General features: G+C 37.1%; 3 protein-coding genes across 3 annotated transcripts in view; 1 reads left to right on the top strand and 2 right to left on the bottom strand.

Moving 5' to 3' along the window:
* Positions 1-83: 83 nt before the first annotated feature.
* LOC108578877 (E3 ubiquitin-protein ligase parkin) lies at positions 84-2,172 on the bottom strand. Its single transcript, XM_017942288.1, has 8 exons — positions 1,915-2,172; positions 1,609-1,810; positions 1,112-1,475; positions 842-1,043; positions 623-778; positions 421-543; positions 268-352; positions 84-193 (listed from the first exon to the last, which is right to left on the bottom strand). The coding sequence occupies exons 1-8, from the start codon at positions 2,170-2,172 to the stop codon at positions 84-86; spliced, it is 1,500 nt and encodes a 499-aa protein (XP_017797777.1).
* An 816-nt stretch (positions 2,173-2,988) lies between these two features.
* Positions 2,989-4,926, bottom strand: LOC108578805. The gene is made up of 5 exons (XM_017942203.1): positions 4,681-4,926; positions 4,305-4,560; positions 3,770-4,036; positions 3,415-3,689; positions 2,989-3,366 (listed from the first exon to the last, which is right to left on the bottom strand). Exons 1-5 carry the CDS (start codon positions 4,924-4,926, stop codon positions 2,989-2,991), a joined length of 1,422 nt encoding a protein of 473 aa, XP_017797692.1.
* Positions 4,927-6,013: 1,087 nt separating this feature from the next.
* The window catches only part of LOC108578821 (EF-hand domain-containing protein D2 homolog), a 23,594-nt gene continuing 13,614 nt past the window's right edge, over positions 6,014-15,993 (top strand). The window contains exon 1 of the mRNA XM_017942221.1: positions 6,014-6,403. Coding sequence (XP_017797710.1) covers positions 6,234-6,403 — 170 coding nt within the window. The 5' untranslated portion in view covers positions 6,014-6,233. The remainder of the gene's footprint in view (positions 6,404-15,993) is intronic.

Raw genomic sequence — 15,993 nt, 5'->3', positions numbered from 1 at the left:
TTTATATAATAGTCACAATTCTAATTCTTTTTTCCTTACACTTATACAAATTATGATATTTGAATAATATAAGTAGTCACATATTAGCCAAACCAATGATTACCCATACAGTCTCTTGTCCATTGTGTTTGACATATCCAACACCAATGATACTCACAGCCTGCTCTAGTGCAAACCATGTGCATGCATCCCCCTGTAAAATAATGTAATGAATTTAAAAATATAAATTTGTTAAACATTTAATCTTCTTTTGATATTTTGAGGTACCATCTCTTTCAGTTGGAGTTCTACATTTTGGACATGGCTTCGTTGAGATTTTTATAGTTTTCTTACTGGCTTCATCCCATTTTGCCTAAATAAAATATCATAAAATAGCATATTTGATTAATAAATAAATGTGACGTAAAAGATACTGCATACATCTTTCAATCTCTGTGGATCCACTGAATATCCGGATTGATTTATTGTATTAGAAGACTCAGATGGCTGTAATTCACATTCTCCTAAGTGAAAACCTTGTAAACATCTTCTGCAAAATACATACTGAAATCAAAAATATACTATTACATTGTAAATAGTTGAAATTGACTGTCTTAGAAAATTTTTATTTATATATAGTTACCCCACAACCACCAATACACTGAATTCTTCTACATTCATCAGTACCATTGTCTGGAGATCCTGGTATAATACCCATACCACAATCTGGTCTTGGACATAAAAGTCCACCAGCTCGTAAAACATATTCTTCTGTACTAAATCTTTGATATTGTTCATACTATGTAATACATATATAGTTAATATTTTAAGATGTTTTAAATATATACTTTATATAATATACCTGCTCTGGAGTAAGAAGATGAAAATGATGAACTTCTGGAATAAAAGAATTTGAACATCCAGCTGGACATGGAAGTGTATAATATCCTTGATTCTCATCAAATTGAAACTGACGTTCTCTTAAACGAACGGAACAGTAATTTTTAAAACAATCAAGGCAAGTTACATGACCAGCTTCACATGGAAAAACAAAAACCATGTCTCTATAAAAAGGGCCACAGTTATAAATGTTATTTCTTTCTACTAATATTAAGTTCAATAAATGATTCACCTAACATCTGTGCAAGCAAGGCAAGGTATTTTTCTTAAATTTGGTTTTACAAGGTAAAGAGGAACTGCTTCATCCTCTTCTCCCAAACTAACATGATTTCCGCATTTAAAATAGAAACGTGCATATAAAACTTGAGATTCTGTATCATCATTAGAAATGTCTATAGGTACTGGACAAAAATTGTTTTCACAATGAACTGTTATTCTTCGTGGTAGTAATACATCTGGCCAACATTGAGGATCTCTATCTACTGTAACTGCTCCACTATTACAAGTTGCACACTTTACTCTTAATTTTCCTACTGTTACAGCTTTACAAGGTGCTGAACAGTATACAAAGAAATGTGCTCGGTTATCTTGTTTCTCTATGAATGTAAATGGTATATTAATAATATGTTTATAAAATTACAGCTGTCTGTTTTACACTACAAACTGTGTTTGATTAATATTCACTTTAATCAGTCATGTTTACCCTTTAAAAGGTTACGATTATTCTACCTTCCATGGATGAGTTTTTTTCTGGATCTGAATCATCTAAAGGTAAATCAGTAAGAGTTTCATTCATTGGCTTTCCACCACTATCATTTAATTCAGATAGTTCTGAAGACTCATCAATTGTACTTGTATCTTTACTTTTATTAAGTTTTTGGTGTGGAGTACGAATTGCATGTAAGATACTTTGCTGACCCAAGTCACATTCCTACGACAAAAGTTCTGATTAAGTGAGGTTATCACACTTAAATTGTTTTGCACTTTAAAAATAAACATTGTCAATAGCTTATCTTGTAAAATATACAAACTTACTTCTAGTATCGTTGAATTGTGTAATTCTTTGCCAGCAAATATTATTTTTATATCTTCAGGTGATACTCCCATTTGAAATGCTATTATCTCTTTTACGTTTTTTATATCCCATTTCGGATCTAAATCAACGGCAAGTGTATTTCCCGTATTCGTTTTAACAAATATACTCAATGAATTTGTTATTTTCCGTTTACCGAACCAAACTGTTTGCAGCATCTTTAGTAACACGTTCCATAAAAAGTCAAGAATAAAATTCATACTGTTCACTGCGAACGTCGTTTATTTCAACGTTCTTTAAGGAAGAAAAGAGACAGAAAGTATCATCGAACTACAGTATTAAATCGAGTGATCGTTACTGCTGTGGTAATTAGCGTACTGTAATTTACATTATCTAAAACTGAGCTAAATTAAACGTTACAAAGTATCTTGCGACATCTTCAACATAACGAGTAACTAAAAAATTCTAGAAAATTCAATAACTGTTTAGCTTCATTAAACTTGATGAAAAACTTCCAGGTGCGTTACATTACGTTTTAACCTCCTTTGTAGCAAATAAGTACTGTTAATAATTATTCACTTTCTCTAAATAAATGTTATATTAAAAATAGTAAACTTTCAATGCAGTATAACATTATATTTTCTTTCAATATATTATTTTATGAAATGATGGGAGTATAACATTAGGTTATACTTCTTTTTATGAATACTGCGATGTATTCTTCGACTTTATTTCGATATTTACTCGGAAAATTTAAGAAATATCAAAAAGCAATAAAGATAATAGGTAAGAATCGTTAAAGAATCACCTTTTAGATGCGAGCATAAGTATTATATTTCTTTTCATATTGAACATCCAACAATTCAATTTACGCGGTATAAATTTGGTGTTATATAATCAAAAACTTTAAACGTAGTATGTGTACAGAATTTCAAACATAAATTTCATCATACACAATAGCATTTCGAAAAAATCAGAAACAGCAAAATATTCAGTATTCAACGATACTGAATCTTTTCGAAATAAAAATATACGATTTCATAAATAAATAAATAAATAAGTATATAACATTTTATTTAAATAGCATTTGTGATTCGCCACTGTTGTTTGCCTTTTACAAATCGCACTGAAATTAATGAGGTTACCGCCTTAATCTTAGGTTTACTTTTTGTATCAATTTGTTTTCGCCTTTTGCAATTGTCTTTCCTGTCGTCTGTACCTCTCGTATTTACTCTTTTTAAGGAAGATACTCTTAAATCTGAAGTGTTGTTTTTTGAAGTTGTGGCTAACGATATCTCGTTGTAATTAATTGTTTTTTCTTTTGCGTTTAATCGTGATGCGAATTTTCGAACTTCGCGTATCCTCTGCAATTCTGATTCCGTCACGTTTGCCATTTCTCTTTTCGACATTTTCGTATCAGACTCGGAATTTTCACGAAATCTTTTCTTTCTTTTCTTTTTTTTAACCAAATTTTTTCTGAAATCCTTCAAATTGTTTTCAGTACTTTGCTGATATATTGGAGACGAAGAACTTGACCCCAATTCTCCCTTTGTTTTCTTAGCCCTACATTTTTCAAGAAATTGGTTCAGGGTTATCCTCTCTCTGGTTTCGTCCTTTACATCACGGTCGTCATCATCCCTTTCAGGGAAATTGTACACATCGTTATATCGAACCCATTTTCGTGAATATTTGTCACAGTGTCCACACGCAACGGCCATCTTCTTACCTGATTCAGTTACTACACTATTTACATTGTACCATTCTTCTGCAGCTTCGTCTAAATGTCCAATTAATCACAATTTAAAAGGTAAATCCATTATTTGATATTATCTTACCGTAAAGTATTTTATCACTTACTTTCATCGTCCTCGTCGTCGGTCTCGTTATTTCGTTGTCTATGACGTCTGGTCAATAACGATTTCTTTCTGTCATTATTAGGTGATGCAAGATACTTGCTAATTGTTTTGTGATTATTCTTAACGAAATCATCCCAAAGAAGATTACTCGACGCCGTTGGAATTGGCACATCGACCAACCATTCTTTGCATTTTTCAATCCTCAAATCATTTCCTCGTGGTTTCGTTGGCCTCAGACCAAGATACGTCTTAATCGTCCTTTCTCTTCCTAAAATACAATCACGCTAAGTTATTTTCGCAAAAATATTTTCCAAAATCTTGTTCATTGATTAACGAAAAAAGCTACCCCCTTGAGAAGTTATTTTCTTTTCTAACTAATCAAATTTTCGTTTTTTTAGTTGCAATTGAACCTAACCTACACATGTTTGAGTACAAGATGATTACGAATTCGAGAATGTACACACAAATAATATCACATAACGACACATACAACAATCAATTCAAATGGACTATAACAATTGGAACATTGTAATTACTGAGTTTTAACGAATCCTCTTCCTCATCGGTATCAAAATAATATATATTAGAACAAAATGGCAATTCCTTCAAAGGCAACGTTCCCTCTTCCTCGGTAAAGCTGATCCTCTTTGGACTTTCGACTTCCTGTCTCCTAAATGGAAAAGGTGACGATTCCAGGTGGTCATCGATGAAACGTGGTGCTTCTCGAACCCTTTCCGGAGATTTGAACAAGACATCATTCCCGGACCCAGAAGTGACCACCTTGAACGAAGGCTGTCGAAAAGTCTCATCATACGTTTCCCAATCTTTATCAGAGTCCACCTGCAGGGTTGGCGTTTTCTTCTTCTTCTTCTTCTTCTTCTTCGTCTTTTGTCTTTCTTTTTCCTCGTTTTTTTTCTCCTTTCTTTCAAGCTCCCTCGTCAGCTGCTTTCTTTTCTTTATCCGTTTTTTAAGAGGAACCTTCTGTATTACTTGAGGTTTGCCTTGTCCTCTTGTACTCGACGAAGAGTTGGTATCAACAGCGGAAACGCTTATGCTACTCGGCCTGCGAGCACCTTCCACAGGCGTGCTGCAGAAATGTGAATTTCGTTTGTCAGCGATCATTCGCTTCTTCTTCAACTTCTTAAACGACGAAGACATCCTTTATCTCTTTCACATTTCAAACGTTATCTCTGTTAATTTGCTTCGATATATGATTCATTAATGTATTGAACGATTTCGTATGAACAACTCATCGATAATTTCCGATATCACCCGGAAGTTTTGCTGTTGTTTCGAGTGAAGGGTTGGACAGCAGATGCTGTTCGTAATTGACGCGCGAAAAGAGGCTGATATCGACCAGTTTCGTGTTTCTTCTTATATTTTGTCTTTGGAGGAATGGTGTATCACATTCTCCGTTATTTTTAGAACACGGTAAAGAAGTGATTGATTACACACTTGGACGTCATTTTTTCGTATGCTTGATTTTTTTTTAGAATATTTGTTGGTAATTTAGAATGAACGTATTAGTAGACACAGGAAGTGTCGCAAATGTGAATACTGGCGAACGACTGACAACAGTTGTCCAGAAAGTCTTTGAAATTTAATCTGTTTATGTACATATACATAAGTATGTACGGCGTATAGGACAGAACAGTTTTTGTATTTAAGAATGGTTTATGATGTCGGTGTTGTGTTCATTTCGTACCTGGTAGGGGAATACGCAAATAATGTTTGTGTATAATGGAAACTTTCATTCGAGAGTACGGTACTGAAGAAGAGTTATAATCAGATCGTTTGTGTTGGACAGGCGTAAATTCTTGCGAGTTTTATAATGATTCATCCTAGACGAACTGTCCACAAAATTATCGCGTAAATTCTTCGAAGGTTAGCTTATCGATGCATCGAATCAATGTCGATCAACTTCCGTGAGAAGAAATTACGCGATTTGATATAAAAATAACGTGGACGAATCATTTCAGTTTGCCTGGGTTTGGTAAATAATAATATCAGTAGAAATGTTCCTTAGAAATAGTTCCTGTTTAGATACTTTAATTATTAATAATATGAGATTTAACAAGTACAGAGTAACATTCTGTAAAAAATTTATATTTATGTTATAAATCGATCAACATTGGAAGGGCGCTCGCGTGACACCGTGTCGCTACGGCACTGGTTTCCAAAGGTACCTACTGCCCGCGCCACTCGGCACACCGTCAGTGCACGCTGGCTCACCGTGCCGGCGACATTGTGTCTTGTTTTTCGTGCTAACCTTCAACTTGTCAGCTAATATCGTTGTTTTCTCGTTTATTCCTTGTTGTATCGTATTCTCTGCAAGTTCTACCACATTGTAACAATCATTCGAGTCGAGCATCGACAGTATCAACGATCGCCATTCGCGAAATCGATATCGAAGAGGTTAACAATAAGAAAAAGTCGAAGGGTGAAGGCGGTTGAAAACGATCGGGATGCCGGCAGACGCGGAGCTCAGTAATCTGCTTAGTAGGAGGCAGAGGATCAACGAGGAGCTTGAGGAGGGCAAAGACGTGAAAAAGCAATACAAATTCGTGAACGTTTACACGGAGTTCCACGAACTGTCCCGTCGCGAGATCAAGCAGTACGAGCAAACCTTCAACAGGTGAGGACCTTCCGCTTCTTTCTTCTTCTGCCCGCCTTATAATTTCACTGGTGGATCGTGTGTAGAAAAAGCCGGGAAATATTTGTCGTACGTTGTCACCCTGAATGAATGTTCTTAGAACGAGCTCGTGGACCTATATTTTTCCCTTCAGAAGGGAACACTTTCTATGGGTATTTCTTTGTGCGTAGAAAAGTTTGTATAGCATTGTTCGATCTGTCGGTGCGTTCTAGGAAGACCAGGTTACCCATTGATCAACCTTAGGGATATTTTATTTGAGTGTTGATAAATTACGTTTGATAACAGAGTAACATGTGATATTTATTATTTCCACGGTATATTATACAAAAATAAAAGAAAATAAAGGGTCAATAATTGTTCAATTAAGGTTAATAGAGTCGTCTGGTAGGACAGATAGTTTTTTGTTCCGCCATCTTTGATTTCTTATTATTTGAACCAATAAGAGATGGCTATTCGTTCAAATAAGTTAATTGTGAAATATAAGTGTGTTGTGTATGCTTTGGTGATTTTATTCTTTATCAAAGCAAGTTTCTTTCGTCTTCGTTGTCAATAAGGAATCTGAAAATACTACGCATGATAATCGAGAGTGAATCACAGCTCCTGTCGCGCTCGCCTGCGGTTTTCCTGCTTGTTTACGTTTTCTCGCTCGAGTTTACGTTACTCCCTACGGACAGATCATGTTACTTTGGTCAGATGCTTTTTGTGCATATGAGAATACACGAAATGAAATAACGCTGGGGTTTGGTTGAAACACAATACGCCTTATTTTATTACTTCTGGTGTTTCGGTCGTAGATTCGACTAATTGTTAAAATACATCCATTTGTTAAATATAATCTATTATTTATTGTTTATCGTCACAATTGAATTTACGAGATATCCTATTTTCTTCAAAAGTAGAATAATGTTTATCATTCTTTTATCGTCGAATAAATTAGAAATTTACATTACATTGTATTACGCGTAATTAAATATATAGAGCTGAACGTGAACACCGGTAATTCAACGGGATGGTGGATTTTCATCGATGTTTCGTAATTAAAAATACAAATGTAATACGTGACGTATGTTCCGAGATATTTATCTCATAAGTGAAATGAAACTTCTGTATTCGAAATATCTCCAGACTTTTTAGTCTGTGACGTGTCTCGAGTGAGGAAATTTCAAGCGATTTAGAAGTTCGTGGAAACAGACTTAAAGTATACGCGTACGATAGAAGCTTTTCGTTGGTCACCTTGCTCGTTGCGTGGCGTGGCGTGGCGTGGAAAAAAAAAGGAAGAAAATGGAAAAGTCACGCGTTGGTCGTTACGAAACCGCAGATGGCAGAATTCGTGACGTAGTTATTTCGTAGCACGCAGCCAGAGAAAAAGAGTCTCGTGCTGAAGCGTGTGCACAGGCGTGTTGCAGGCCAGGACAGACGACCTCGAGGTCTGTCCTCCGTCTCTCTTGTTCTTCTTGTAGGTATTTCGGAGTTAACCGGACAGCAGGTTTGACAAGGCAGAAGCAGGGTGGACGGCCGGCCACTTGTGCATCCACAAAAGCGCATCCTCGTGGTCTAGCCACGAAATCTCGTCCGTGATGCGATCATTTTTATCAAACTTACGTATAAATGTACTTTTCGAAAAAAATATTTAATACGTATTCTTTTCTTACGTGTTAATTTCCAAATTTAAGGTTACCTGTCGATTTGAGTGTAAAATTATCTCAAGTTGCTCTCGGGAATTAAACTTATCAGTTTACACGGCATTGAGAGTGCTGGCCAAGAGCTGAGAGTACTCTCGAGAGCAACTATCGTAACAAAACTCTCAGATAGACATATACCTTAAGAACTGAAATTTCAATTTTTTTTTTTTAAATGAAACCCCTCTATATTTCTCTACAAAAATTTGAAAAACCATCGAAAACAGTAAAAATAAATATCAAAGAACAATAAATCTATTTGCAACAGAAGTTCTATTCTGTTTAAAACCAGATTTACGTTAGAGAAATAAAAGTTTAACTAAAATGAAAAAATTACAGAAATTTCCGTCCGTTCTTCCCTTCACACCCTGTGCAAAAAAGAAATTCCCTCTGGGGCGAGTATTTTCACAAAAGAACACTCGATCCCGGAGCATATTTTCCAGGAACGACGCTTTCCAATTCTATTCACGGAGCGAGTATGTACCTCTAAACGCGGCCACTGATAAAACAAGCGTCGTTTAATTATTTATGCGATCAACCAAGGAGATAGCCGATAAATCTCGCGGTACGAAAGTTTCACCGCGAAACCAACCACGTGGATAGGTATCATGTACGATGGATGATACCTCAGCCGGAAAGACGTTTAGATATATATCCGTGTGCGCACAGTCACCATCCAACGAGAGTTGTCCTTGTCGTTAGAGAAACCTAGCTACCCACTTTTCCTCACGTGTCTTTCCTTCTTACTAAAACTCGTACTCCCGACCAGCTTAGTTAGTTTTCCTTCGTTTCGCAAAAATTGTCAACTGGGTGAATTTCCGTCCGATACCCACGCGGATAGTTCAACCACCAACTCCATTAAACTCTCCAACAGAGGGTATAATGGAGCTTTCTTCGCAAGCTTGCGTGGAATCGAGAGGCGAATTGTTCGTGTGTTTTACGAAACCAAACGGGGGGGAATACCCTATATTCTTCTTTATTTCTCGGTTTTAGACTTGGTGTCTTTTAAAGTAAGATCAACGAGGAGAAGAAGTTTGGAAACTTTTCTTCGGTTAGAAACATTAATTAAACACCCGTGTGTCCCTCTCTATCTCTCTGCCTGGAGAAATCTGGAGAACTAGGAGAGCAATTAAAAAAGAGCAGCATTTTAACGATAAATTTCCTCCGACGTGCGTTTCCTTTTCCATTTTACAATTCATACGTAGAAATCAGGTGTGATGATACACTTGGCTATCTTTATCTGAATTTCGTATCTGTACTCTCGGAGGAAATATTTATCCAATGCTTTTTCCCCTCTTCTTATCGAAATGTGTAAGTGGAGCGTAGTGTGTGCGATAAGTAATTTTTCCAGGAAAGCTCTTTCATTCCAGAGTTGGCTAAAAGTTAATCCATTTAGCAGAGACATCTTCTCTGTGAGAAAGTACGCGTATATCGTAAGCCAGTTTCCAAGTTTTCGATCGTACAGCAGTCTCTCTAACGCAGGAAAAGTTTCCACGTAACGAGAAGAATATGAAAATTGATAACGTTGCTTTTGTTTCGTGGGACGAACCCGGAAAAGGATAGAATTTGAAATTTGACGAAAACGAACCTTGTCGATACGCAGCTATTCTAATCGTATTCTACGCGAAGAAGAGGAGAATTCCAGCCGCCAAGGCAAGCCGAGTGATTTACCTTGCAATTTAACCCCTGTACACGTGAACACGTTAAAAGTATTCATTGTAAACATTTTAATGGACATTCTGGACACTTGGAAGGGGAGATATTACGACTTTCTTACGCTTAGGCGACGACACCGAGAATGAACGTTAAACCCATTGGAGCAAACTTTTCACGAAGCATTTTTATTACTGTACAAATGGTAAACAGTTGGGAAATCACTATGTTGGCTACCTGAATTTGCTTAAATACCTTTAATAAAGATTCTGATGACTTAGAACGGTGATATTACGTTAAACGACGCCATTAAGTATATCTGTTAAATGCATCGCGCTGCGTAGATTGTGGATAATTAGGAAATCTCTTGTTTAAATAAATTAGACGAAGTATCGTCGAGTGTTTAGCCAGGAGTTAGCTTTGATTTATCAGAGATTTACCACTCTCTCTCCTGTCAATATCTCAGTTTGTACAAAACATCCTAATGACCGTTCTGGCGACTTACGAAGGCAATGTTATGACTGTTTCTTATCTTAGGTGACGTTGAACAGGGTTCTGTGTGTGTGTATGTGAAAAACATCGAGGAATAGTTTTTGTTTTTGTTTTTTAAATAACAGTCAAGGGAAGAAATTCGACATAGTACGAGTAAGTGTTCGATTGAACATCGTCGATTGATTAGTTTGTTTTGACTAATTCAAGGATGCAAATAGTTCGTTTTATCTGTCGGTTGTTTCACAGCTCACTTTCTGGTTCAGTGATTAAATTTACACAAACCTTGATCTTCTTTTATACGTATTTTTATCTCAGAGGCGACTTTTCTCTTTGCTCCATCTCGCTCGTTCGTATCAGCGACCCAGTTCGTTCAAAATGAATATATATACATATATGTATCCACTGCTATTTCAACGGTGATGCGACTGTGATTAAAAAATTACCAGGATCGGATATTTCACGGGGGGAAAATGTCTCGTCGTCTGTTATCAAGTTGGAAAGTTAATGAGAATTCGGTGACAAAGGCTAGGGAGAACCAGTGTCCTGATAACCGACTGAACACTTATCACAAGACTATAAATACGTATCTCCATTTTGTGCCGTGCTCTGATATATAGGTTCGCTGACATTTGATAGTAAAACGTATAGTTTGTCATTTGGTCGTGGATGAGACCACGTAGGTGGGATTTATCTGTCCTCCATTTCCTGTTTGGGTAGCCGCCTTACCTTAACTGCATTTTAAATTCCCGCAATTAACTGACTGCAGAATTTTTAAAAATGTAATCATTTCACGCTGTTGCAGGGGTAATTGTGAGTTTAGTAAACCTACAGTGAAATTAAGCTTAATGCGTTTTTACCGACTGTGCACTTGAGGTTTTTGGGTCTTTTTTGACCCAGAATCTTTTGGGTCACCTTTGGGGCTTTCTTGGTTCAAAATCTTTGGCTCTTTTGGCCCAAAATCTTCGGGTTACCTTTGGGTCTTTTTTGACCCAGAATCTTTGGCTCACCTTCGGGTCTTTTTTGACCCAAAATCTTTGTCACCTTTGGGTCAAAAAATCCCCAAAAACACACGAGCCTAGGCACTAAACTTTCACTATAATGTTAAGGGAAAATAAACTTGGTAACAGCAAAAGTTATTTAAAAAATAAAAAGGCAATGGGTCAAAAAAGACCCAGAGACCGTACTAGGACTAACAAAAATTACAAAAAGAAAAGAGAAAGAAAATATTTTTACACAGTTACCGGTTAGTGACTAAAAACTGAAACGAATTCTAAAATTCCTTTCACATCGATATCTCTTACCATTAAGCTAATACATACATCTTCGCTCGTAAAGTGCCTAATTTTTATTCCATTTATCCACATTAATTCCCGCCCGTTAGAGAACACGGATTAACCGAAGAGAGTAGAGCCATTAATCGAACGCGGATGTAACACCGTGTGGTTATCTGAAATTTCCATCGTTAGAAATGTGCTGGACGGTAATTATGTCCGAGAACGGTTTAGCGAAACACTATCTAAAACGCCGCGGCTAGAAATCGCGGGTTGTGAAATTCGCGGGCTGCACCACAAGCGACCTTTTACTTTTACGCGACAAAGAAACCGTAGCAGCGGCTGTTTATATTCCCCTCGATTGCAAACTCGAACCGATTTCATTTTTCGGTTTTTCATTCACCGCAAAACCGGAGTCTCGCTCTTAACTTCTTCTCTAACCTTCTTTTCTTTTTCTCACTCCTTCGAACGATCGTTTTCCTCCTTTCATGGTTCGCAGGAAGAAAAATACCGACCTGTACTCTACTCCAGCGCGTTTTAAACGCGTTGCAATAAATCGTTCCCACGTAGAAAATATTTAACTACGATCACACGTGGCGCACACTGGTATCACAGTGCATTAGCGTCATGAAACAATAATACAACAAGATGTTACGATGGATTGCTTCCGCCTTCGGATTGTTAGTAGTTGCCTGACAGTGTGACAGAGCTTGTTAAATGCCCTGTCGGTAACGTGTCGTTATTTGTCATTTGCAATAGTTCTGTTACCCGTTCCAGCAACACTTTTTTCCTCTTCTTCACAACGTTTCGATATTATACGCTTGGTAATTAAAACTTTAGCCATTTCAAACGGCAAACTGACTTCTCTACGGTATCTTTTCTTCGGAAAGTTAATTCTACCTTGCTCTCTGATACCTCTGTTGGGAAACTTTCGGTAGGTAAAGAAAATTCTCGTTCTGTTTTTTTTTTTTTCTTCCAAGTTGAAGATCAAGCTAATCCCAACGTTGATTATTTCTCGAATTCGAGAAAATTGTCGTATCGAGAGGGATGATAAGTGAAGGATCGAACGAGTCGATCGGTAGCTTGTAAAGTAGCTGAAAGTGGCTAGCAATAAATTACAGAAGCCTGACCACTCGAGACACTATAGTGCCACGGAAGGCTTATTCGACATTTGTTGCCTCTAAATTACACGCGTCAGGGCTATACATTCTGCGTGCGTACGATATGACGAGGATCCTCGTGTACAGCTGTACACATCGTTAAAATACTGTGCATACACTGTCGGACAAAAGTTTTTAATCGCTTACTAATAAGTGTTCTTCTACACTTGGTATTTTCTCCGTTCGCTTATTTGCATAATTTAGATAATAAGCGTGGATGAACGAACGTTTCTGTGTCGTTGTATATCATTACAGAAAATTACTTCTCTCGAAACGATTATTTTTCTTCTTTAATTTCGCCTTTCAAATCTGACGAATAAATACGAAAAAGTTAGTCACGCAAAATTTCAAAATGAGAATTAATTAATTCACTAGCAAAAACATTTTCATTTTGTTCCCACAGAAAGTTTCTCGTTCGATTATAAAAATGTTCTACCGCTTTTACAGAGGGCAATGAAGTTTCCACGATTTTTTTATTATCCTCCATTAAAGATAGAAGAAGTTATTACTCCACTTCACCTTATCACACTTCTTCAAATCTCTCAGAATTTATTCTACAAAAAAGTTCAAGGGCGATTTATTACACTTTTCTCGTTATTCACCGAGCTCTCCCAAGACCTCCAGAATTTTTCCAAAAAGCTTCCCACGAGCGCCACACGGAGCATAATAATTCGAAGCTTTTAGTCGACTGTGTATAACAAACAACTCATCGTGTGTTTTCTCCCCGTTTACACGGTGTGTACACCTTGTGCCCCTGCAGTACAAGGGGGGGAGAGAATGATTTTTTTATGGGGGGCACGTATAGAGTTGTTGACCGTTTCCAAATTCCATATGCGACGGAGGGCGCACGGTGCTCGATACCGGAAGTCATCAGGCAGCGGTGCGGCGTGAATTTGTTCTCGTGACGAAGCTTGTGTGTCGTACACGTAACACTTTGATTCACACGCGTTCTGTAGTGATTCATTCGTCACGTTGCGCCCGCTCGTCATTCGCCTTTAATTCGCTCAATAAATTTTCAAACGGAACACGCGCGATTGAATTGAACTGGGGCCGAACGTGGAACAACGGGGTTGGCGTCTCGATTCAGAAACACTGAACGAAAGTTCATCAACGAGACCTAATTTCTTCGGTGTTACGACGCTGCTTTAGAATTTCGTTGCATCGTGTCGCCTTTTTGCCGGATTCTGTAGGTATACAGAAAGTTTGAGCAAGACTACCTATTCAGTTTTATCAATTTTTTGTTTATTTCATTTAACACCACATTTCGAAAGCTCGATTTTCGTTCTGTTTTGTGTAGAAGTGGTGTAATTGTGTCTTCGTTAGTTTCTCTATGGATGGAAAAATAAGTAAGAACCAAGTATTGAATTATACCTTGATCATTGTCTTTTTGTCCGATTTTGTAGATATAGGGGGAGTTCCCTTAACGCCGGACGGCACCTAATATCGGACATTAGCTGTATTTGTAATAATTGAAACGCTACCGAGCCGTTATTCTGCGTATCTCGTAGAGGAGACAAAAGGAATAAAATTAAGTTTCCTACGCTTTTCAGTCGCGAGTGCACAGGTAGAGAGAAAACCCTTAAGCGTCCGGCGCTAGGGGAACTCCCTCTACGGAAAATTTTTGTCAAAACTGCCTATTCAATTTTTCAGTTTTATCAATTTTTTGGCTATTTGATTTAGCACCACATCTCGAAAGCTCAATCTTCGTTCTGTTTTGTGCACAAGTGGTGTAATTTATGTCTTTGTTAATTTCTCAGTGGATGGAAAAATAAGTAAGAACCAAGTATTGAATTATTATATCTTAATCCTCTGTGTGCTGAATATTTTTCTTGACTGTGAAAGAATTTATGTTTTATGTAACGTAAAATTAGCAAATATCGACCTATAAATGCAGAATAACAGTGAATTCAGCAGTTTCGACAATTTTATCATAACGAATACATATTGTAACTTTGAAGTAACAACGGTTATCAAGAAAGTTACTGGTTAATAAGGAGACATTGTACAACAAGACGTTTATGCCATTTTGTGGAAGAAAGTTCAATTATTTAATAAAATATCGATATATTAGTATGTGACTTGAGAGTTACACGGGCCCATAGAGGGTTAACATTATCTATCACCTCTATTAATTGATTATTATATCCTGATTTTCGGGGCAAAATGCATTATCACACATAAAAGAGAAGATGTAACATTCTTTCATATAATTGAATTTTACAGAACTTTTACTTTATCCCTCGTTATCCAGAAATCGACTTTTTTCACTTACACCACTTTCCTATAAAACGGCTCGTACATCGGTTTCATTAACAAAGATGACTTAGAAGTTCTACAAATCCGATCTCGTCTTATGAATAATTCTAGCTTGATATTATCCTTCCATGAAAAACACGAGGTGCTATTGATAAATTTTACGTAACACATTGAAATTAAATGCGGGAATGCTAATTTAATCGCAGAGAAGCAGTGATATCTTCTTTTTATGCATCGTCTACTTAAAGAGCGTACCGAAAATGAAAGTTTCACCTTCGACGCGTTAATTAGAGAAAAAAAAATCTAGCGACCACACGTTCGTTTCTTCGACGCCTTTGATCTTCCTTCACATCGAGCGTATTATTCTTTCCGTTAAACTCGTTCGAAACTTTTCCCTCCGCTAACTAACCCGACTTCTTTCACCAGAGAAACACAGATCAATTAACGCGATAATTATCGTAGAAAAAAAATATAGAGAACTGTAGTAAAATTCTCGGATACACGAGTCGATCGATTTTCATTAACCGAGGATTTTCTCGATAAATGGTAAAAAAAAAAACAAGCAGAAGAAGGCCTTTGTAAACGGGAGTTGAGGAATCGTGCAAATGAAAGCTTAATTAACCTGTATATTCGTACCCGTTTCACTTTCTCGCGGAATGCATAATCGATCCGCGGTTTCTGCGGAGGAAAAAGTGGGATTTGGTGCTATCAGAGGAGAAATAAATAGGTTCTCGCCTAGGAATGTGACTCGAAGTTTGGCGAACTTGGTGTAACGACGGGGCAAACCGTTACTTCAAAACCATTCGCAACGATCACGCGTTCTGAATACATAAACGATGTTAGAATTTATCCAACATTGCGGCTACTGGAACGTCCTCGGGATATTTCATATTGATCGGGTTTTACGCCTCGGAGCAACGTCGATATTTCGCCGCGGAGATACAATTCTGGAGCGGAAAACTGATTTTTAGAGAATACCGGATCAAACGAGAAACTCGGTTTATTAAATTTCGATAAATAAAAGGAAATACAAAGTTTTGTTTTTTATAGTTCTATTTGTG

Source organism: Habropoda laboriosa, unplaced genomic scaffold (genome assembly GCF_001263275.1).
Source record: "Habropoda laboriosa isolate 0110345459 unplaced genomic scaffold, ASM126327v1 scaffold62, whole genome shotgun sequence".
Lineage (NCBI taxonomy): Eukaryota > Metazoa > Arthropoda > Insecta > Hymenoptera > Apidae > Habropoda > Habropoda laboriosa.
This window is presented reverse-complemented; position numbering and strand designations above follow the sequence as displayed.